At 43.8% G+C, this 22,938-nt stretch overlaps 2 protein-coding genes across 3 annotated transcripts in view; one reads left to right on the forward strand and one right to left on the reverse strand.

Moving 5' to 3' along the window:
- The first annotated feature begins 1,076 nt into the window (after nucleotides 1-1,076).
- On the forward strand, nucleotides 1,077-6,604 carry RPL31 (ribosomal protein L31). 2 transcript variants are annotated; one of them, XM_075719063.1, is made up of 5 exons: nucleotides 1,077-1,141; nucleotides 1,895-2,011; nucleotides 3,640-3,765; nucleotides 5,870-5,982; nucleotides 6,535-6,604. In XM_075719063.1, exons 2-5 carry the CDS (start codon nucleotides 1,905-1,907, stop codon nucleotides 6,564-6,566), a joined length of 378 nt encoding a protein of 125 aa, XP_075575178.1. In that variant the 5' UTR covers nucleotides 1,077-1,141; nucleotides 1,895-1,904; the 3' UTR covers nucleotides 6,567-6,604. The 2 variants fall into 2 exon arrangements, with proteins under 2 accessions (XP_075575178.1, XP_075575184.1); XM_075719069.1 differs by lacking the exon at nucleotides 1,077-1,141 and adding an exon at nucleotides 1,579-1,798.
- A 1,102-nt stretch (nucleotides 6,605-7,706) lies between these two features.
- The window catches only part of TBC1D8 (TBC1 domain family member 8), a 51,806-nt gene continuing 36,574 nt past the window's right edge, over nucleotides 7,707-22,938 (reverse strand). Inside the window, exons 8-20 of the mRNA XM_075708629.1 lie at nucleotides 22,235-22,417; nucleotides 21,673-21,823; nucleotides 20,563-20,777; nucleotides 19,610-19,727; nucleotides 15,393-15,678; nucleotides 14,755-14,884; nucleotides 14,362-14,460; nucleotides 13,729-13,797; nucleotides 11,699-11,939; nucleotides 10,449-10,514; nucleotides 9,739-9,828; nucleotides 9,494-9,594; nucleotides 7,707-8,165 (exon numbers count right to left, since the gene is read on the reverse strand). Coding sequence (XP_075564744.1) covers nucleotides 7,707-8,165; nucleotides 9,494-9,594; nucleotides 9,739-9,828; nucleotides 10,449-10,514; nucleotides 11,699-11,939; nucleotides 13,729-13,797; nucleotides 14,362-14,460; nucleotides 14,755-14,884; nucleotides 15,393-15,678; nucleotides 19,610-19,727; nucleotides 20,563-20,777; nucleotides 21,673-21,823; nucleotides 22,235-22,417 — 2,208 coding nt within the window. The remainder of the gene's footprint in view (nucleotides 8,166-9,493; nucleotides 9,595-9,738; nucleotides 9,829-10,448; nucleotides 10,515-11,698; nucleotides 11,940-13,728; nucleotides 13,798-14,361; nucleotides 14,461-14,754; nucleotides 14,885-15,392; nucleotides 15,679-19,609; nucleotides 19,728-20,562; nucleotides 20,778-21,672; nucleotides 21,824-22,234; nucleotides 22,418-22,938) is intronic.

Below are 22,938 nucleotides of genomic sequence, written 5' to 3' on the forward strand. Positions count from 1 at the left end.
GGGTGGCTACTGCAGACCACTGCCCCGTGCTGAAATACCCCGGTTCTGCCTCAGCAAGAGGAGCTGCAGACCCGAACGGGGCAATCTGCCTGCTAGAAGCACAACCACCCCCAAGCCGAGCTCCCCACGCAATGTACCACCGAAAAGAAAGATTCCTAAACAGGGGGCGAGTCGGCAGGCAGCTACCTTGAAAACAAATCTTATGAGGAGCGGCTGAGGGAACTGGGGTTGTTTAGCCTGGAGAAGAGGAGGCTGAGGGGAGACCTTATCGCTCTCTACAACTGCCTGAAAGGAGGTTGTAGTGAGGTGGGTGTTAGGCTCTTCTCCCAAGTAGTTAGCGAGGTTTAGATTAGCTATTAGGAAAAATTTCTTCACGGAAAGAGTAGTCAAGCATTGGAACAGGCTGCCCAGAGAGGTGGTGGAGTCACCATCCCTGGAGGTGTTCAAAAAACGGGCAGACGTGGCACTTCGGGACATGGTTTAGTGGGCATGGTGGTGTTGGGTTGGTGGCTGGACTGATGATCTTAGAGGCCTTTTCCAATCCTAATGATTCGATTCGATTCGATTCGATTCCATTCCATTCCATTCTATCCTATTCTATATCCTATCCTATTCTATATCCTATCCTATTCTATATTCTATCCCACTCTATATCCTATCCCATTCTATATCCTATCCTATTCTATTTCCTATCCTATTCTATTTCCTATCCTATTCTATATCCTATCCTATTCTATATTCTATCCCACTCTATATCCTATCCCATTCTATATCCTATCCTATTCCATATTCTATCCCATTCTATATCCTATCCTATCCTACCGGAGGGACGGCCACTCCCTTTCCGAACCTCGCCTCCGGGCTTCGGCTCGCGGCTGCACCAGAAGCAACTCGACCACCGACCCTGCGGGGTCAGCAACCCCCCGCCGGGCCCCCCCGCCGGTACGGGCAGACAGACAACGGACCGACTGACAAACCCCCCGCCCCTCGCCCGCCGCCAGCGCGCATGCGCGCCACAGCCTGCCGGAGCCCCGCCCCCCGCCGCTCAGCGCCGGCGCAGTCGGCCCCCGCCGGCGTCCCGGAAGGGCTCCTGGCTCCCAGAGGCCCTTGCGCGCTCCTTTCCGGCCGGTGCCCCGGCAGGGTGAGTGGCGGCGGGGGGGGGCGGGCTGCCCAATCCGCCGCCATCCGCCTGGCAGAGCCCGCGGCGGGGCGGATTTTTGGCCTGGCCCGGTGCGGGGGGGGGCGGCCCGGCCCGGCCCGGCCCGGCCCGGCCCGGCCCGGCCCGGCCCGGCGGGCACCGGGTGGTTCCTCTCGGCGGGTCGGCGTTCGGCGGGGCTGGGGCCCATCTCCCCGCTCCCCCGGGGCCTGCGCTGAGCCGGGCAGGGCGCAGGCGCGGGGAGGCCTGCGGGGCACTTGGGGGGGGGTTACGGGCCGTGCTGGGCCTCGGCGAGGGAGGAGGAAGCCGGAGGAAGCCGTAGGCCGCCGTAGGCCGCCGTAGGCCGCCGTCAGTCCCCGGAAAGAGCCTCCCGGCACCGGCATCTCCTTGCCGGGGCGGGCCGAGCAGCCCTCCTGGGTCGCCTTGAAGAAGAAAGGGGCTTGGGCATACGGAAGCAGCACGGGGTCGTTTGAAGGGTGCTTGGGGCTGGCCAGGAGCCCCGGTTGTCTTGGGAAGCGGCCGAAGAGTCTCAGATGTGTTTCACGCTCCCGTCAGGGAAATGAGAGTAAAATCTGCAACTGCTGCGGCCCCGCGGATGAATTAGTCGTAAATAAGTTTCTGAGTGTGGGAGTTGTGTGGCTTGTAAGGAGCTGGGGACGATGGGAGGAGGGCAGGTGACAGGGGAAAAGTCTGAGGGAAGTTGGGCCTGTGCTTGACGCCTGCATGGATGCTTTTCAGCGTTGCTCAAATGGCTCCTGCAAAGAAAGGTGGCGAGAAGAAGAAGGGACGCTCTGCCATCAATGAGGTGGTGACTAGGGAGTATACCATCAACATTCACAAGCGGATCCATGGCGTGTAAGTTCTTGTTTGATTTGTCAGTGAAATTGGCCTATGTAAAGTGGCATTTGGAAATGGGTTCGGTAGGTTTTGAACTGCAGAGAACGACAGTCCTTAGCGGCACCCATGCTGATGCATGATCTTGTAGTCCCCTGTGCTACGGCTGCGTCCCAAGGAAGCAGCTCTCTACCTGTGCAGACCTATACTTGCAGGTGGCTTTCAACAACAAGCTCGGGGGGGTTTTTTGTCAGTGTTCCTGGACATAATTTGAAGTTAGAGCTATTTACCTCTGTGCACAGGGCGTCATTCTTTCCCAAGCGAAGTTTAAAATTTAGCCCACTGTACTAAGTTTTAGAAATTAAATATTGTTGCAGTCAAATGATTGGCTCTGTGCTTGTCACTAAATTGTAAGGTATGATTTGAGTTACACAATATTAGTTGTGTGCAGATGAGAGTAACTTTTTACCTGACAAAATACTGAACCTCGTTACAGCCACGTAGTAGTAAAGTGCTTGAGAGGACTTGTTGAGAAACTGCATCTCCGTTTGATTCTGTCTGTATGTGTATGGCTGCAGTCACGTGAAAGAAGACACTTTCTTTGATCCAAATCAAAACAATTAGTGAAATTGCTGAAGTTAACTTGGAATAGGAGAGAAGTGAGACAGTGGGCTACTACAAAACTGTGGGTGAGGATGGGAGGCAGTGGTACCTTTAAATGGCAATAAGATGTTCTGGCCTTGCCTGCTGATTGTTTATGGCAATTCAGTGTGTTCTTAATGATGATGGTCCTGCTATCCTCTTTTCTTCTGGGGTTATCCTCTTTTCTGTTTAGGCATGAAGTAGTAGGTGGGGGAAATACTTTATGTTTAACGCTTGTCTGGCTTGTAATCAGTCACCCACCCCTGATTTCTAGCACTAAATACCAACAGCAGTGTACAAGTAATACTAAATATAACCCACCGTGGGACCTTAGATCCTACTGACTCTATAGTTGCATGTCACAGTGTGGGTATAATATCTACAGCAAAGCACTCAGAGTGCAGCTGTAACTTTCAGTGTAAATGGCCAGTCATGCACAATCTGTCCATAACAGGCATGAGAGAAGCTGCACTTGTCAAAAACCAGTTCTGATGGTGGTTCAGTCATGATGACATGAAGAAAGTAACCATCAAACACCATTTAGCAGAAGCTGTTACTGAGAAGAGCATCAGTTTTGTTCTTCCGCTGTTTATTTCAATACTGAACAGTTCTGTCAAGTTTATGTTACCATTGTTGTATTGCTTTTTTCATAGGTTTTTCATTTAAAGCATCTGTGACAGCTCTGATCCCTTCGGTAATATTGCAAGAAGTTTTCATGTCAACATGTTATAAATAAGACTTAGGATCTGGGAGATCTTGCAGTTGCAAAATTTTACTGAAATTACTCAACATAACTATACGTGGTTTCTATTAGGCATAGATATTAAGGTTAGCAGCTCCCTACCAGAGTAGAGGTCTGGTCATACTATGATGCAGCTATTGAACTGCTGTTGAACACAGTTCTTTTGATTGTATGTTTAGAGAACGTCAGTGGTTGAGTGCTGCAACAGGTGTCCAATGCTGACAGTTTCCTGAAGTTAAAGAAATTGCTCTTGTGTTTGTCCTAGGGGCTTCAAGAAACGAGCACCGCGTGCTCTCAAGGAAATCCGTAAATTTGCAATGAAAGAAATGGGTACTCCTGATGTTCGCATTGACACCAGATTGAACAAAGCAGTCTGGGCTAAAGGAATAAGGTAGGTTTCTGCAACTCTCCTTATTGGGTGAGGAAGAACCTTTTAACTGTGTATGTGGAGGTGCAGGGCTTGAAGAGGTCGAAGAGCATGTATCCTTTTTGCCATATTTGCGTTTCCTTTGCAAATGCTTCCTTTCTTACAGTGTGCACGCCAAGCTAATGTTCCTGTCACCTCTACGTTCTGGTCAGCTCCCTCAGTGTACTTGTAGCAAAGCTTTGGTAAATTGGAATTGAAATAACTTCATTCTACCTCTAATAAGAATAAAGCAAAGGAAAGAAGGAATGCAGGTTGGGGGCAGGGGAAGGATTGGGGTATTGTAATACTCTTGTACCCCAGTTCCTATTGTAGCAGACAGTTTTTAGAGACATAGCTTTTTAGTGCTACCTACAGTCCCAGGGTAAGTACCTGGGATTTGTGTAATGTGTCTGAACAGGATTAGATTTCAAAGCATGCTGAACTGATAAATGTTACACAAAGAAATAATGAGGTGTGGTTTTAAATAGGGCCATTAATCTTGTCTTGAAAGTATGAGTACTTTGGGGGCCAAAAAATTACAGCTTCTGTTAAATCACTGCTACAGAGGCAGTTGAATGGGCATTTGACAGCGTGAAGATGGTCCAAAGGGACTCCTGTGAGGAGTGGGACCTCTTAAACCATAATGGAAGGTTAACTGGTAGAGATTAATACTGTGAGTGATACACTAGATACACATGAACCCTTGTTTTAAACCATGCCTTCTGGGAATTAGATTCATGAGTCTAGCCTGTGACATGTTTACAATCCTTTACCTGGAGCTGTGTGTTCAGGCCAACCTTCCTTCAAAAACAGGGTGGGAAGATGGGGCTAAGTTAGTGGGTCTTCTGGACAGGGCTTCTCTGTTCTTCCTGTTGAGCTCTTCCAGTTCATATACAACGAAGAAGTAGCAGTTGAGCCAGGTGACAGCATAACTTCAGAGCTGAGTAGTGAGGCTACTGACCAAGACTTCCTTATATGAACTGGTAGAAGTGTGTTCTGTGGAGCAGGGATTCATCGCATCTGTCTTTCCAGTGTGAATTTAACTGCAGTTTTCACTAGTTAGAACAGATAATGTATGCAAAGTTAAATATCTTCCTCTGGAAGGATCAGGAGAGGCTAATATCACCATGTCGGCTAGTGTGATAGTTGATGATCTAAGTAGTGAAAAATGTCAAGAAGGGAGTAAATCGAAGCAAGTTCCTGTGTCTTAATTATTGCATCCATCTGATTTAGTAAGTATGCTCTGAGAACATACAGCAAGGAGGCAGTTCCTTCTCATTCTGTGGAACAAAGTACTCTGAACAGGAGTTTCCCAAAATCCTGAGTTCATTTGAGGTAGGAGATTACTTGAAAAATGGTGTGGACAAATAATTTTGTGCCCTCTCTCAGCAGCATATTTTGGGTGTTATTAGGGGCAAGCTGTGATTTGCCTATTCAGAACAAAATCATGTAAGCAATTTAGTTGTGGTTCCATGGGCTTTGTGAGGAAGAAATGTTGATCAGTTGTATGCCCATAAACAAGATCTTGGTTCAGGTCTAATGCTCACTAGAATTTCCACAGCTTCTGGCAAACAGATTGGGTGGTACTCTGACTCCTGACAGGAGCCTCAGGCTTTCAGACCAGATTGTTGTGGTTTGGTTTTTTTTTTCCCTTGTTATTTCTATTCAAGTAATAAAAGCTTGTTAGTAACAGCTGCTTGCTGATCATATTCACGCTGTGCTTCATGATCTTTTTCATAGTATATTTCCTGGATCAGTGGATCCATCAGTGGACTGATGGTGCACTTCTGACTTTATGCTCCCACTGGATTACGGATTCATCTTATTCAAGACACAGTTAAATCTTACTTGCTCACTTTAACAAAACAAAATGCTCCTCTAAAGCAAACAGTATAATCTCTAAGGTACAGGATTTCGCTCTTGTTATGATGCCAAGATAGAATTGACTCATGATCATGTCTTTGCACAAATAAGCAAAGCCTAAGAATTTTGGGCCAGGGGTAGTAACCATGGAGCAGAGAACTCTTCTATGAATTAACAGGTTTCAGTACATATTTTATTGAAAATTAATTTGTCATCTTCATTTTAGGAACGTTCCTTACCGTATCCGTGTGCGTTTGTCCAGAAAGCGCAATGAGGATGAAGATTCACCAAACAAGCTATACACACTGGTTACCTATGTACCAGTCACAACATTCAAAGGTAAGGTTGCATGCCGTCTCCTCCTCCATGCCATGTTTTTCTGAACAAGTAGCCAAGTGGGACAGCTCCTCCTGCAATGCAAAATTCAGATGAAGAGTATGCTGAAGGGGTCAGACTGCTGGCTTAAACTAGCTCTGCTGTAGAGAACAGGGCTGCTAGCTTGCCTGATCAGCATTAAAAAACAAATACAGAATTTAGTGAAATAATCCTGTAAATTTTGAGAGAATAAAAACCACTGGCTGTAGTTGTTAGGGTAGTTTAAGGTTTGTGTTTTCCTATATAAAGTACATCCTCTGATGTCAAAAGCTCAGGCAGGTTGAGCCTTTTCTGCTTGTCATCTGAGAAGTATTTTATTTGCAGAATTGATTTAATATGAAGTATTTGTTTTAACATTTGGTGAAATACTTGCCTATATAGTTTGCTCTTCCAGAAGTAGATCAGCAAACTGGCTTTGAAACTGTAGGTGGACTTTCCTGTGAATACACATATATTGCATATACATAAAGGGGATTGTCCTAGTAATAGGTGGTGATAGAATTTCTTGTTTTGCAGGTCTACAGACAGTCAATGTGGATGAAAATTAAACCGATTTTCATTACAATAAAAGGATAAAAAGAGTTTACTCCGAAGTTGGGGGTTTTTTTTATTGTCCAGTCTCTTCAAGCTCTCATCCGTGAAGCACTGAGTTGAACAGGTGACAAACTCTTGAAGTATCTTGCTCCCTTTGGCCTTGTACATAATGGTGTAATTTTCTTAAAGATGCTGTAGACTTCTGTTGGATGTGCATGAAGTAAGGAGGAGATGTGAATGTTCCTGTGTGGGTGGCAAAGTCCTAGTGTTCTTGTTTTGTTCCTTTGGGAATAAAGAGCCACTACACATGTATTTCAAGTTAAGGCCAAGTTTGTTTAAAAACCAAAACCAAACAAAACCAACAAAAGCCCCAACTCCCAAAACTGTTAGCTCAATCCTTCATATATGTAATCTCCTGCAGATAAAGTAAACTCCCTATGTTTGGTTCCCCGCTGGTCTCCTCGGCAGAGTCAGTAGGCTTCTCCCAAGCAAGTCTGTGCACTACACTGAAACATAGGATTCTGACCAGTGAATTAATTGTGAGCGTGCTAGCTCGGGGAATTTGTTTAACGAAGTAGGGACTAAAGGCACTTACCTTCCATAAATCAATAAATACTGTCAATGCAAGTCTAGTACAAAAAGGGTTTATTGAAAAGTGCATGTTTTCACAGGCCAACATCAGAAGCACAGTCCATGTACACTTAACATCTCAGCCAGACATACAAATTGGAATACAATCAAATATATTAAAATAGTTTCAATTACCAGCATTGAAACAGTTTTCAGTATTAGTGCAAAAAAGGCAACCCAAACAAACTGCAGACAGTAGCTGAGAAGTGTTTTCCCCTGTTTAAAGGGGAAGAAAAAAAGAAAAAAAAAAGACAACTGGAGCCAGCCTCTGCTCTCCCTGTGCGGAAGGCGGCTTCGGTGTCTTCACACTGTAGACAGATGTTTCCTTTTACATCCAAAACAAGAACATAATTAATAAATCAAAGGCACAAAACAAACCTACACACCCTTTAGCTTTTAAAGCTCTTAAACTGAAAACCACAGACCAACAATTTTTTTATCAAAAGTCCACTGCTAACTGAAAGCCTTTTACAGTATGTGCTTTGGCATAATTTCAGTGCATTTCATTTTTGACAGATTTGCTACTACTGTGTGTTTAGTTTTGTATTTTCACCCCGTGACTGGCAGCTCATTCCATTTGTTTTGAGACTGTACTGATTTAGCTTTGCATTCTCAAGTTTTGGCTTCAGTTCTAAGGGTTTTTCAAAGAAGTTAACTAATGACTGTTCAGTCAAGAGGGATGCTAAAATGTGTTCAAAAGAGACAGTCCAGTCCCCTTCAGTCACAGGTGAAGGCTGAGAGTCTTTGTGAGGGGTCTTCACAGTGTCAGTAAAAACAGAATCCGGGTCCGAAGCCGAGGCCTCGGGCTGTAAGTCCTCGGTGAACTCGTCCGATCCGCTCCCCAGGCTGATGCTTCTTTGTCCTACTTCTCCAATCTGAAGTAACAGTGTGGTCACAGTGGCAATGGCTTGATAGAGATCATTCTCCTCTGGATCTTCGTGAAACATGCTATACAAGGTTTTGCAGAACTGAATGAATTCCCTCTGGAAAGGATGAAAAACCAAAATCAAACTACTGAACAGCTGCGCTGTGGGGAACTGTAGGAGTCAGGCGAGGGCACAGTACGGCAGAGGAAGGCAGAATACCGTATACAGACTTGATCATTTATAACTTTTGCCTGCATTTTAAAAAATGTTAGCAAAGGGATTTCAACCCCCACTGATGCTAGGAAACCTTGGTGCTGCAAATCCAAAGGGGAACAGAGCAGAGAAGTATTTTGCTGCCTTGATGAAGGAGACCAGGACCTCCCAGATGACCGAAGGGCAACTGAGATACAACACAAGGGATACAATCCGTTACTGGTGGAAAACTGGCGGCTGTTACGCAACCAGTTGCAACCAAAGTAGCCATCCACAGGCTTGCAAGCAACTTCCCTTCTGCTGTTTCTCCACATCTTTCCACAGCTCTTTTTCTTCTAACACTAAAATGCAGACATCTTCCCTGCCCAACCTCTCTCTCCTTCCTTCCTTCCCTCGCTCACCCGTCACAGATGATTATCAGGCTATGAGAGGACGTTTCCATATCCTGTTACGAAATTTGTGAGCCCTCAAGTTTCATACAGTCTTATGTTGGATAATTCAGGGTGGAAGGGACCTCAGAAGTTCCATCAAGTGATGTCTCTATGAGAGATTGTGTGGCCCTGCCAAGCTGAGAGGTTAGGTACATGCCAACAATATAAAACTTTATTTAGCAATGCTAGCACAGAAGGCATTCTGGTGTAGTCCCATCTTTCTTTGCATGTCCATACATTTGTTTTACTGATACAGGACCCTTTTCCCTCCAGTAGATTTTCTCATGCCAACAACATACACAAAGCTCTACTGGCATTAGGGAGGATACGGTAAGATGATGAGAGCCTTCAGCTGTCTTACTTAATGCAGTTCTAGTCAGCATTTGGGTATGACAGGGCAAGTCCCAGTTGGTGATGGACTAAGAAAGAAGTTACTGGTTTGGTCAAGAGGAGGTCAGGGAAGACAGAACAGCAATATGCATTCTCAGGAATTCTCTGGGCTTGGTAGGAGGGCTTTTTCCAGCCTGAATGAGCCTGTTTTCCAGCCTGTTGTGCTGCAGGTGCAGGTAAGTCTGAAATTCTTTCTATTCATCCGGCAGTCTGAGGCAAGGGAGGTGCTAGAAAGGCGGCTGAGAGTTTTTGAACATGATTCCTGCTCCCTGGATCAGAGTAGCCCAATCCTGATATCTAAGCTCAGGCTGAAGTTACACTCTCAGAAAGAGCTAAACTTGTATTTAGTCTTTTCATTTTTGAGTGCCCTCCACTTCTTTACAAACAGACTGTAGCCCCTAGTATACATACCTGGCTCATTTTTGGCAATTCTTTTTCAGTTTTAGTATCCTTTTCTTTGGCTAGATCCTTCAGCATCTGCTTCAACTGCTTCTGGTAATCTACTGCATCACCTTTTTTAGAGCAGATGCAAAAAGGAGAATTAAGTTTTCAAGTCGCTAGAGTAAATTGGCATTTCAAAATAAAACCCAGAGGGTGGAGATAATGGAGTTGGTTATCTCATGTGCACATGCATTACAGAACCATTCTGGACATACCATTCGCTTTTCCAATGACTAGTGGTCTTGAAGTTGACAGCAAAGGATTCTTTAATGGTGACTGGCTGTCTCGTTCATTTTCTGTGAGAGCTAGCCAAAAAAGTGAAGAATGTAATGATTAATCCTTCCAATGTTGCATAATGGTTATTTATGCTTTTAAAATTTACATGTTTGAAGAAAGCAAAATAATTGGGCAAAGATGTTTTTAAACAGTACTTCATTAAATCATACTGTAAAATTATGTTAATGTAAGTAAGACTGGTGCTGCAGTGCAAGAGTTGGAAGATTGCCAAGAATGGCACAGTTAATTAAAAACACTGCACAGAGAAACTACCACAGAATTTTGTCACTTAATCAGAACTGGATCAAAATGCGATAAGGAGATTTCTGCTGTACATGAGAGTACCAGCCATCCAGAAATGTTATTCCAGTTCAATATTTTGTCTAGAAGAAACCATGTAATTGGCTGCAAAAGATCTCTGAATGCAGCAGACGTGAGCCTTGACACTGTAGATCTAGAAATTTCACCCAAAAAGGTTTTGACGGGAGTAAATTTTAAAATGCAGTGAGTGTAACTACAAATGCAAATCCTATATGCTCCCAGCTGAAGGAAGCAAGATAGGGCTCTTCATTAAGCAGCCTTTTCCCAAAAGCCTTAAGCAAGAGTTTTGAGGCAAACTGAGGTATTCAATCCCTTTCAAATTTCTTACCAGGTGGGATATGCAGCTTATATAGTAACTTTATCTTTTCATTCATTTCTCCATTATACATAACATCTGCAAAAAAAAAAAAAAAGAGCAAGAAGGAAGTGGACCAGAGCATTTACTTCCACAGTTTAAAATAAATCGGGCATCTCTGTGCACAAAAGATAATTGTTTGCATGGACAATACATGAAAACATATGGCCAGTATATTATACTGAAATATTTTAAGTTCTGCCTGTCAATGAGGAACAGCAGGTGAGAGCCATCTGGTCTGGTCTTTGTTCTTGTAAAAGAGACTGGGAGTACCTAACCCTACGGAGCTTCAGAATCGTTTAAAAATATCACAGAGAATGGCAGGGAATCTAGCAAAGGCTGTTTGCTGCCACAGATTAACAGGACTGTGAGGGGCGGAGAGACGGAAAACTCCCTTTGGGGCCTTCACGTTGTTAATATTTCTCCCCTTCAGCCCTTACTGCTGTTCTGCAGCATAAGCCCAAAAGAGGTAACTACTTCACATGTAATATAATTCGTATCTTCAATGACCAGTAGAAATGACATTCTAAACTTTCAAATGCACTGAAATACTGTGAAGAACTTTTTAATTTTTAAAGTTGTATCCCTCTAAGAATCAAAATCCTCTAACAATATAATACGGGTTGGCTTGCTTCACATAAAAAAGTTCTAGAAAGCTTAAGGAGCGAGAATACTGATTTACTGATTTTACTCTTCAGCCAGATTTTGGGATGGGCAGCCTCATCTCATCAGAACAGCTGGTGGGCCTCAAGACCAACCCTAGCACAGCTCTCAGTCCCTGCTGGCCAGATTGGTTTTTGTTCTGCTTGTTGTCAACATACAAGGCATGCAGCAGTCAGTTGTGTGAGAAGCAGTTACAAAGAGGTATGCTGAGGTTTCCAAAGGTACACTGAAAGCAACAATCCAGTAGAGAGGATTTCCTAGCAGACCCAAGTATAATTTGAGTTCTTAAATATTTTCAACAAAATTACTATTGTCCAAGAAATCAAGTATTTTAATACAATATGCAATCACGTCCTTAGGCCGTCTTTTAAATCTAATCGACTTTGGGTGATTTGAACGTAAAAAATCAGTAAAGGTCACTGGTTAGGCTAATTACAAGCCCAAGAAAACCATCTGCCCTCATCCTCCCCTGCCAGCTGTATGGCATTTTAACATCCATGTCTCACCCGCCTGCCGCCCCCCACCTCTGCCCACCTTCCACCCCCCGGGGGAGCCAATACCTAAGCAGCTGGCGAGCCCCTTGAATTCAATCAGCCGGTCCATGTTCTCATCCAGGAGCCGGAAGGTCCTTTGGGCGAGGACATCGGTGTGCTCCCCACAGGTCCAGGGCGAGACCAGCCTGTACAGGTTAGCAAACTGCTGGGCATCGATGCGGTACTGCTCGGCGTACGGTCTGCTGGGGTCGTGTCGCTCGACGACCGGACTTGTCGTGTCCCAGTAACACCTTATTAAATGTTCCCTCTAGGAGAAATCAGAGGCAGGAGAGGGGGGATTGTGGTGTGCGGTATCAGAGAGAGCGCAATCGGCAGAAAAAGGCATTCACATCAAAGTATGCTGGAAATGCTCAAAATTCTCTTTGTGCAAGGTGTTTTAACGATACCAAGACCATTCCTGTGAGAAAAAGCAAAGTATGAATCTTTAATTAGAGCAGCCAAGCGCTCTCATGATTTCCAACAGATAATTAATAAATTTGAAGGGAGACTGGACAGGCTCTTGGAAGAAATTCGCTGCAGGCTACTGACACTCTACGAGCCACATCTGGCCCAGGATGTCTCTAACCGTCCAAAGGGACAGAGGGTCAGAGAAAATTCAGGGTAAGTGTTATACAGGCTTGACCTGCTCATTTGTTCTCTCTCAGACCTCTCCGTTTGGATACCGTACCTATTAGTCTTCCCTAGGGACAGGCTGATGCAAAACAGAGAGTCCTAACAAAACAAGCTGTCCCGGGGGAGCAAGAGAGCTAATGAAAAAGGAACCACCACCACGAAATGAAATGAGGAAAGGGAGGAGTGCAAGCCAGTCAAAGCTCAGAAACAGAGCAGCAAGGAGGAGGAGGGAAGCACCGAAGAGCAAGCCCCAGCAACATCGTCTTAAGAGCCACTAATGGAGGGAGGATACACTGCTCTTAGCCACAAAGCTACGTAACACTAAGAACAAACCACAGTCATATTCTCAGTACCTAGCATTTGTGGCTATGAACAATACACAAAAGAAATGGTCCATTAAGGGCGGTAATTACATGCTTGGACCTCTAAATCAAGTACAGTTGTATAAGCTTAGATGTCCCTGTCTCCAAATAACTTTTATAATAATTCTTTCAAACATCAGCTTGACAGAAAGGAACTGAAGTAGCAACTGCTTTTACTTCTAAAAAAAACCAAAATTAAAAGTACTAGAAAATTGGGAAGAAATAGCAAGGACACCAGTTTGTGGGGATTTTTTCCCCCATGGAAAACAGAGTCTGCCTTTAAAGAGCATTAAGAGAGCAGGACTTAAAAGTACTGCAGAGCTCCTCCTGGTGAGCAGAGCTATGTATTATTTAATTTATTATTAAAACAGCACCTCTCCTACGAGGACAGGCTGAGAGAGTTGGGGTTGTTCAGCCTGGAGAAGAGAAGGCTGCGAGGAGACCTTATTGCAGCCTTTCAGTACTTAAAGGGGGCCTACAGGAAGGATGGGGACAATCTTTTTAGCAAGGCCTGTTGTGACAGGACAAGGAGTAATGGTTTTAAACTAAAGGGGGGTAGATTTAGACTGGATATAAGGAAGAAATTTTTTACAATGAGGGTGGTGAAGCACTGGAACAGGTCGCCCAGAGAGGTAGGGGAGGCCCCATCCCTAGGAACATTCAAGGTCAGGTTGGATGGGGCTCTGAGCACCCTGATCTGGTTAAAGCTGTCCCTGCTCCCTGCAGGGGGGTTGGGCTGGATGGCCTCTAAAGGTCCCTTCCAACCCAAAGCATTCTATGATTCTATTCTGCATGTGAAAGTTACCAGAACTTAATTTCTCATGGACCATTTCCAAGCAGCAAGTTAGAAAGGAAACTCTGAAGCAATTCTCCTTTGAAGGGTCAGTTCATCACTATTCCTCTTTAGCAACTGGGCAACCACAGGAAGGACAAAATGACAAGATCCCATCGGAATAGTACCGCCCCCGCAGAGGACACGAGGTCTGAGGCGGCACTGCAGAGCTGGAAGTTACACCCAGAAGCCTCAAATAGGTGCATCCCCTACTTCTCAGGGAGACCAACCTTGAACAAGTCATACAATTCCTCTAAATCTTCAGGAAGAATCGAAACATCTGGGATGACAACTCGGAGCTTAAAAAGAAAGAAAAACGTGTTAGTGACAATCTTTTCTCCTGTCATCACTGACATGGGCAGGCCCATGAGGTCCGCAGGGACTGCATTTATGTGGTACAGCTGAAAACCGCAGTACTGAAAAATCTTTGCCATTTTTCACCCTTCTTCAGGTTCACCGGTTGGACAGATCTGTGAAAAGAGAACTCCCTCAAGGGCTATTGGAAACAAAGACAGGAAGTCCCTAAGCTACAGGTCACAGGAGGCTGGGGAAGCATCACATCACGCTTGCTCTCTTCTTACACTCTTCCCCGGGGCATCTGCCTAGGGCCATGGTCAGAGATAAGGTGCTGGGCTGGACAGTCCTGCAGTTGTTCTGAATGTTAAAGCCACCCTAGAAAATAATGCACGTGGCCACAAAAGAAAAACCAAACCCATCAGCATCCCAAGAAAGAGCTTTTTCCAGCATTAGTAATGATTCTTCCTGTTTTCAAGATCTGGTGGTGCCTTTAAAAAAAAATGAAAGCTGTCTGCCTCCAGAGAGGAGGTGTTAAGCCACCTCAGTTGAAACAATACCCTACTCACCACATTTTGCTTGGTTGTGTCTTCGTGGCTTTGCAGGACACGGATTCGGTGCTTGTAGCGCATGTGCTCTATCTGTGCTACAGAGTGGTCTCCAAATTTCTGCAAGGGAGGAACAGAAGTTTATTATGTTTATAGTATTTTATCGTATTTGTATTTCTCATTTACTGGAAATACAATTTTTAAAGTATTGTGAGTCCTTGAAGAAGAAGCATACCCAGTCTTTAATTGATCTGTGTAGGTATTTATACTACACCTAGCATTGTGCATTCGAGCACTTATTTGACAAATCTGTAATGATATGTATTAACTTTCAAAACATTCGTGTTTAAATTTAACCTTTTCTCTTTAAAAACTGTAACTTAACTGACCAGTAGACACGGAGCTGTGTTTTACCTCATAGGAGTCATGAATCAGGTTAGCTATTTCAGTCACTGGAGATGCTTCCTGGTCGTCGCTGAAGAACGCGTGGTGATTACCAATAGGTGGCAGAGGGCTTTCCTCGTTTTTGACATGCTCTAAAAACCTGAAGGGAAGAAACATAAGCAACACAGATTACTCAGCACTGTGCTTTTCTCAGTATAATTCAGCAAACAAGTCTTATGGCTCAGACTTAGAAATAAACTGGTTTTGGGACTGCTAGGTTTTTTAAAAATGCCTTCACAATTACTCATCTGAGGAACGGCAAGCCAGCCAAATGACTAAATGCTGCCCAAGGAAGAAAACTTCTGTCTCCTTGAAGTCTGGAGCAGGAAGCCTGTCAGTCTAGGGAAGGCACAAAGAGCAGCAGTAAATATTGCACTTTGACGCAGTTGATGCATGTCTCGGCGCTGCCAGGAAATTTCACAGGACATCTGATGCACTCGTCTGATGTACAAAGCCCATTGTTTAAGCCAGACACTGCGAAAGCAGCAGCAGCAAGGTAACACGGAGGGTCCCACTGGTGCCTACAGAGCACTGTCGATATCACAACAGCACCCAAATGCCTTTGTTTTATGGTCCGTGATGGAAGGAGCACTCCTGCGTGGCCATACCTGCTCAGGATCATCAGGGCCTGCCCGTCATCCTTGCTGTTACACAGATCCACGGCGTTGGCTTCCAGTATGGCCAAGCCCAGCTGGAAAATGGCTTTGATCCCGTCATAGAAGAAGCAGTCCACAACATTCACAGCACTTTCCAGAGGCATGATGCTCAGGAAAAGGGTAAGGAACCACGACAGAGAGATGGAAGCTAAGGTTGTCAGATCCTTCATGTGTTCAGCCAGCTCTGGAAGTTGCTCTTTTATAAGCTCTTCGAACACTGACTGGTCTACCTGAGCACCTGCAAGTCATAAAGAAACAGTATTAGCCAGGACTGACACAGGAAAAGAAATTCTTTAATGATCGCTGTCAACTATCAACTGCAAGACTTTCTTAAAATTTAAACTGACAAGATATGCACGCATCTACAATAAAAATCCCATTATCCTCCTGCTGTGATCGCAGCCCCAATCTTCATGTCCGTAATCCTTACTGTACAACTTTCTGTAAAAAGACCATGTTGATTCTGCTAAGGGCCTTTAGAGTGCAATGAAACAGTAATAGCAGCAGCTGTTGTTTTCGGCTAAAAGAGCACATAATAGTTAAGTGCTAGTGAAAGCAATCTTAAAGCATTTTACTGTTTGACTTGGGATCTATGCAATGAAAATAAGACAGTACACATTCCTCTCCAGTGTAGGTACTCAAGCAAGCAGGCAGTAGAGCTTTCGTTCTAAGTGAGAAAATTTAAGATGGGAATCCAGATATGGCTACACACAATAAGCAGGAAGAAAAATATTTACACATAAACAGACATGCAGATATAAATACATACTTGCATGCATAATTATATACAGAGAGAGAGAGAGAGAGAGAACAAAAGATTTCTGCAATGTCCAGATATAACCTTTCCTAACTGTCCCAACCAGTCATTCCAAAAGGAGCAGATCTGGGCTCTGTTCCTTCTGTTTTAGCTACTAGCTCAGTCCTGCTTTGTCAATAGATACTGTAGAATCAATATAGTTTCATATCATTGAAGTGGCCTGTGTCTACAAACCAGGTCTGCCACATTAAGAGCTTTAACTGAAGACAGTAGAAGTTAAAAATGTTCCTGAATATAAAATGCAGTCACCTTTTCAATTATTTTGTCTTTCAAGTTATTTCTTTCTCATAGTCCATATTCTGGTAATATGACGAGACAACTTTAATTGCTATGAAATTCCTGAGACACATATACCCTTAGCACTCAAAACTTCTGTTGTCCACAAGCAGAATATAACCTGGACAATTTGTGGCAGACTGCCAGCGTCTTTTGGCTTTGCATCCAAATCACAAAAAACCAGATACGACATTTCTCTGTCTTTAGAACTTTTCACATCAAGCCGCAAAGAGCTTCTGCTGGTGGCTGAACAAACATTACACCACCACAAATCAAAAGTAAGTGCCCAGGGACATGCAAAGAGCTTTTGAGAAGCACATCAAGCATGGTGCTTTGCTTTGAAGAGATAGCCTTCTCACATCAGATGATCACAAATAAGAATGGTAAAGAAAACAGAGGCAAAAACGGACTGGGGTTACTCAACAGAGCGCAGGTTTTTGTCTGGTTGTTTAACAAGCTTAATACAAACAATTTCATAGCCATAGTTAACATAGAAAAAAAAAAAAAAATAGAGCTGGTTTTAGGGGTATTTGAAGGAAGCCAGAGACAGATAGGCAGACACATATAAAAAGATCATTCCAGGCTCAGAGGCAGCACAGGAGAGACAAGCAAAAGCAGAGGTTTAAAAGGAATGTGCAATGCTACCCAGATCTTTTGCAGATCATATTATCATTAAGTGTTGACACTGTAGACAAAAGTCAAGCCAGGTGTATTCAAAGTTACTTTTATGGCCACGTTTTCATTAGGCTCCCAGAAACCATGATACCCGAGCAACTGAATCTCTAATTTATTATAGCACGAAACCATAATGAGGTAGGGGAATACCAGGGCAACCATTTAAAAAATGATGACCCAAGATGCAAACTACATGACACCTCCAAGACTGAAAAGGCAAATCAGAGAAATAAAGTGAGGTTTTCACTGTTTCAAGAATTGTAATAGCAAGATGATGACAGTCTAACAGATGAAGTGGGGTGAGATGGTCTGCTGGAGAGGATGGAAAAGTCACGCTAACCTGAGAATAGGATGTACATGACCCACCACTCCTGACCCAAGTACAACTTGTTTCTATCTTCCAGCTATCTGCTTATAATTTTCTCTATGCATTGCAGAAGGGAGAAGAACAGAGGGACTTCCTGAAGTAGGAGATAATAGGTGCCAGCCCTGCCTGCAGGCTTTTCCCATTTGTAAGCAGTGAAATGATGAAAAGGCTTGTTAAAAGACAGAGCGATCATAGCTGGCAAGGCTGAAGGAGGGACATGGTCATGTGATAAAAATAAAAACGTTGAATAGGACTGAACTGCCTACATTTTGAAAGCAAAAATTATAAAGAAATAAATACATAAAAGATTTTGAATGTCATAAAGAAAAGGTCCAAGAGAAGATGGAGCTAAGAAGGCCTGTTATAAGCAAAGTCATTAATTCAGTAGCTTTTTTTACTGTAGAGATTAGTGGCTGACACTGAAGAGGAAAAGCACAGTGATGGGTACCAAGGTCAGGTCACCAAAGTTATAGAGAGATCAAAATTTGGACAACAGTGTTGGCAGTGTGGACAACAGAGAAAAGTTGGGTCTTGGAAGTGTTATGCAGGAAGAAACAATACAAAGTTTAGACAAGAGCTGGTTGCAAATCAAAAAAGAAGGTCAACTGAAATGTGAAGCCAAGAACACTAACTCAAGCAACAGGAACCAGAGGAGGAGCAGGGTGGAGAAAATCAGTAGCACCGATTTGGTCACACTAAGGTCTAGGGTAAATCAAAGCTGCAGAAGTAACTGCTCAGTGAAGCAACCACGCTGCACTGTGGTGCGGGCCCTAGGCTGATGATATCTAGAAATGCCCAAGGACAGATAAAGTTGTGTTTCTTTTTTAATCAAGGAAAGAGACAGACAAATGTGGGAGTAAGTCATTGAGATGGCAGATTAAAGTCACGTTTGGAGACAAGAACCAAAGTTCTGACAAGTGGGACAGTTACAGCACCCAATCCACTAGTTGAAAATACCAATGGCATTCAAAGCACCACAAAACATCCTAAGCATCCAGCAAACTTTGCAATAACTCTGCTTTAATTTACCTTACCTGCCAGTTCAGTGACAAGACAATAACTGCAGCAGCACAGTGTCAGGAGGGAGGTATGACAATCCCATCCTCCAAGCAAAAGATAAGAAATCTTCTCAGACATCTCCTCCTGCTCCCCAGGCAGTACACGAGTGCCCGCACCATTTCTAGCTCCCAGAACCACTACCGCCAGGGATTTCCTCCTATCCCCACCTCCTCACAAGTGACCCTGACCCCTACCTTTGCTATGGTGATGGTGTAACAGCACACACTGTAACTACAGAGTAAAGTTAGCATTGAAGAGGGAAAAGCTATCAAACATCTCTGTAAGAGGAGGAAGTGAAGCGACTGCAAAGAACAAATACTTTTTCTTGTATGCATACCTGCAATTACTGTGTCAAGCTGCTCAGCCCCTCTTTTCTGTGTTAGGCAGGCGTTTTCACAACAGTCTTAAAAATAGTTGCATTGCAAAGAACAGGAGACACAGCACAGGCACGCACTGCAGAGGGACTGGGCTTATTTCTCAATGCAGCAGCCTCTCACATTCAGAGGGTTTTGTACCAGCCCTCGTTACCAACGGCCGGTTCAGGTGCAAGCCTGAAACATTACTCCGGCAGCCAGGCAATGCAGACCATCAGATCAGAAATAGCTACCCTAGCAGACCTTTCCTAGTTCACCTTAAACAGCTCGAGTCTCTAATACTGAACACTCCTAACCAAGACATGCAAGCTCTTCTGTTTTTACCTAACAGGCAAAAGCGTCACTGCCTTCTGACCAACACGAAGAAAAAGACAAACTGTAAAGTTGAGCATATATTTGTAGGTCTTGCAGTTCAAACCCTTCGAATCAAAACCAACCTTAGCTGGAATCTGAGCAGCCACCGCTGCTGCCCCTGCACACCACACAAGTCGATGGACCACCTCACCTGGGGGGTCTGGACCTCAGAAGACCTTGAGCATTTTACTCACCCCAGTGCCATTTGGCTGCCCCTTCCCAGTTAGCAAGAGAGGCACGAGCTCACCTATCACTCGGCGGTTGAAGTAATCCGGCAGCATTCGCTCACACACAGCAACCAGCAGCCAAAAGGCTTCTTCCTCTTTGGCATACAACAGCAACACGGAGGTCAAAATATTCATAGACTTACAAAGGCAAAGAAGAAAATGTGATTCGTTAGTGAGAGCAAATCCTGAAAAAAGCTAAACTGTGGGTATTTTTAAAGAAAGAAAACTAGCCTAACATGACATAAACAACTAAAAAAAAAACCAGCAAGAGAAAGGTAACAGACAGTGAATACATAATTGCAACCCAAAGGCATAACGAGTTTTTCAAACTGCTTTTCTTAAGAGCAATAGGAATCAATGGAGAAAAGCACAGTACTGGATTTGCCCAAATGCAAACTAGGTAACTGATAGTGCAAGATGTTTTGGGGCTGCTTTCCCTGCCTCCCCATATTTGTATTTCAAAAGAAGATAAGGGATCTGGAACTGGTCTGATGTTAATCAGCATTTAGGGAGCTGCACGGAAGGTAAAGTTATCATTTTAGCTGGCCAGCGGGGTAAAGTACTTCATAATTTGTCATCAGTTTTGGAAGAAAGGAGAACTTTAGTTCATTAAACCTATGTCCCAGTGCTCTATGTGAATCTCATCTGTGCAGGCCAGTTTACTTTGCACTATCTCCAAGTATTGGGTAAAAAACGCACTTTCAAACAGAAGCATTAGAAACGTTTTTTTCCCTCCTTTAACTCTAAACACAACTCGCAAAATGCTGAGGGAAGACTTCTGTTAAGCCAGGGTACCAGCCTATGCACTTGTTTTCCAGAGTAAATGACATTTAATGTCTAGAATTATGCATTTTTCATAACTAAAAAGACATTATTTATCAAAACCACTGTTAAAAATACTCCCAAGAGACTGATAAAACTGGGAGAGCAGAAAGAGGAAAAAGCCGGCGTTACTCTGCTGGGAGTTTTTCACCTGGCAGTATCCTATTTTGGGGTTCCTGTGCGCATATGCCGTGAGCACCCTTCTCAGGGCTGCTATCCCCGTCTCGCTCTGGAAGGCGGGGTGCTCGGGCAGCGAGCGGTGGAGGTCACGCTCGATCTCCTCCGTCGCCATACAGCACTTGCCCATGGACGCCTCCACCAAATGCACGTAGTAACCGGGATGCGAGGCGAGATCTGTCACAGCGTCTGAAGGCAGCAGGGAGAGAGAAAGAGGAACACGGAAGTGGATTAGGATGACGCTAAACTTAAGTGTTGTGGATATTGCTGCTCAAAATAATGTAAGCAAGATGGTTTTCCCCAAGGTCTGTGAATTTAATGAAATCTCCAGACCTGAAAGAAATAAAGTCCTAGCAGAATACATGTCTTGAAAACAAAATCAATATTAGCAAAGCTTCTGTGATGCAACATCATTCAAAACACCTTAATGTTGACATTGAGCAGAAAACTTCCCCAGCAGAAAGTATTACTGGGAGAAATGTACTCAATGCTGTTCACACGCTCCAAGAAGGAAAAACGCCACATGAAGGAATGCTTTTTACAAATGTTTGAACATGTCATGTACTGTATTAAGGACTAAACTTGAGATCATATTGTAAGCACATTCTGGCTCTGCCAGATCTGTGGATGAAACAAGTTGTTTTTTCCATCTCCGGTTTCTATTACCCTGCCAACATCCAACAAGAAGCAGAAGTAGGACTGCTTACTTCAAGATGCCATTATTTTGCAATAATTTGATTTGTCTAGAGTTAAATCAATATTTATGCTACAATCTAATTGTTGCTTGAAGACGAACATTATTTTATGAAAACACGACGTTAATTTTAAATTACACAGATGAAGCAGATGTTATTTCAATTCTTCTGCACATCATGTCATATTATCCAGAGATAAAATTTTTACAGATCTACCTAGGTACTTCCTTGCACTTATTAGTTCGGTAGCTGATCATCTCTATTCTGTAAGCACTATCATAAGCTCCATGTAAAGGACATTTAATTGCCCTTGGGAGATCTCTTGCCTAAATGTTTTGCCATGGTCAGAATCAGATGATGCTACAGCCAGCATTTCTCAGAGTGCTCACCTGAGAAAAGCAGCCAGAGTTTGCCTCTTAAGGATTCAGGGATTCCCATTGCAACAAGTTTTCTGATCTTCTCTGTGCGAAACATGCACACAGTTCTGCCGTATTCTACAAAATGGTCATCCCACAGACTCTCCTTGATTTGCTCCCTAGACTGGGAACAAAATGATATATTTTAAAAGAACAAATCATGTGCACGTGAGAACTGGTAAACAGAAACATTTTACATATTAGAAATTCCGCAAGGTATTTGCATTACCAATGGATATGGGAAGTCTGCTCTAAGGACTACAACTTTCCACATTTTGCATATGGAATTCACCACACGGGGGAGAGCAGAACTGATTAGACAGGGAGAAAAATTATAAATAATCTCCAGAAAGAACTGGGGGAGAAGGAGAAGAAAAAACTTCAAGCAAATAGAAAACCTGTTACCCCATACCTAACTTCTCCAGTCAATACAGAGTTCATTTTACTAAAAATGAGTATCTGTTTGAATGTCATCCCAGCTTTTTTTTTTTTTAATTAAAAAAACCTCTTACAACTTCCCCCAAATTTTATATACCTTTCCAAAATCAAGGCCTGCCATTCCTGACTGATGAAAGTCCGACCTTAGTGCTTCTGCATTGAGCAAGTAACTGCTCTCCTTTCCACATTCACTTCTCGCCTTGCTTTGCGAAGCCTCTGTTCCCAGATGCGCAGGCTCACCGTCCCTGAGCAGGCACGTGGATCCAAAGGGAGGACTATTCTGCAACACAGAATCAAAGACTGAGAAGAGGCTAAGAACCACATCCTCAGCTGTCTTCAAGACACAGAGCTGGGTTAGCCTTTCCCTTTTGCATCAAAATGTTTCACACCTTTCAGGAGGAAAGGCCTTACTCAAGACTTTATTCAAATTATCATTCATTTGTATATCAGAAAAGGGGTTGTTACTTTAAAACAGAAGTTGTTAGTCAATTCTACGTTTCCTTGATGACAAGCTACCAATCTTCTACTTTGGTTAGGATTTGAAAAACAGAATCAGAGAAGAATTTAGGTTGGAGGGGACCATCTTTTTCAATCCTCTGCTCAAAGCAGGGCTCCTCAGACCAGGCTGCTGGGAGCTGTGCCCAGTCAAGTTGAGTAGTTCCATGGAACGGGAGTCCACAGCCTCTCTGGGCAGCCTGGTCCAGCTCTGCCCACCCTTGAGGGGAGATCTTTCTCTTTTTATCTGTTCGGATTTTCCCTTGCTGCAACTTGTGACGGTTGTTGCTCGTCTTTTAGTAGGCA

Source organism: Pelecanus crispus, chromosome 1 (genome assembly GCF_030463565.1).
Source record: "Pelecanus crispus isolate bPelCri1 chromosome 1, bPelCri1.pri, whole genome shotgun sequence".
NCBI lineage: Eukaryota > Metazoa > Chordata > Aves > Pelecaniformes > Pelecanidae > Pelecanus > Pelecanus crispus.

What these genes read in the sequence shown, in the direction of transcription:
- RPL31 (XM_075719063.1), top strand. Translation starts at nt 1,905, where the DNA reads ATGGCTCCTGCAAAGAAAGGTGGCGAGAAGAAGAAGGGACGCTCTGCC. An exon ending in CACAAGCGGATCCATGGCGT is followed by an intron (nt 2,012 to 3,639) that starts GTAAGTTCTTGT and finishes TGTTTGTCCTAG; the next exon opens with GGGCTTCAAGAAACGAGCAC. An exon ending in ACCAGTCACAACATTCAAAG is followed by an intron (nt 5,983 to 6,534) that starts GTAAGGTTGCAT and finishes CTTGTTTTGCAG; the next exon opens with GTCTACAGACAGTCAATGTG.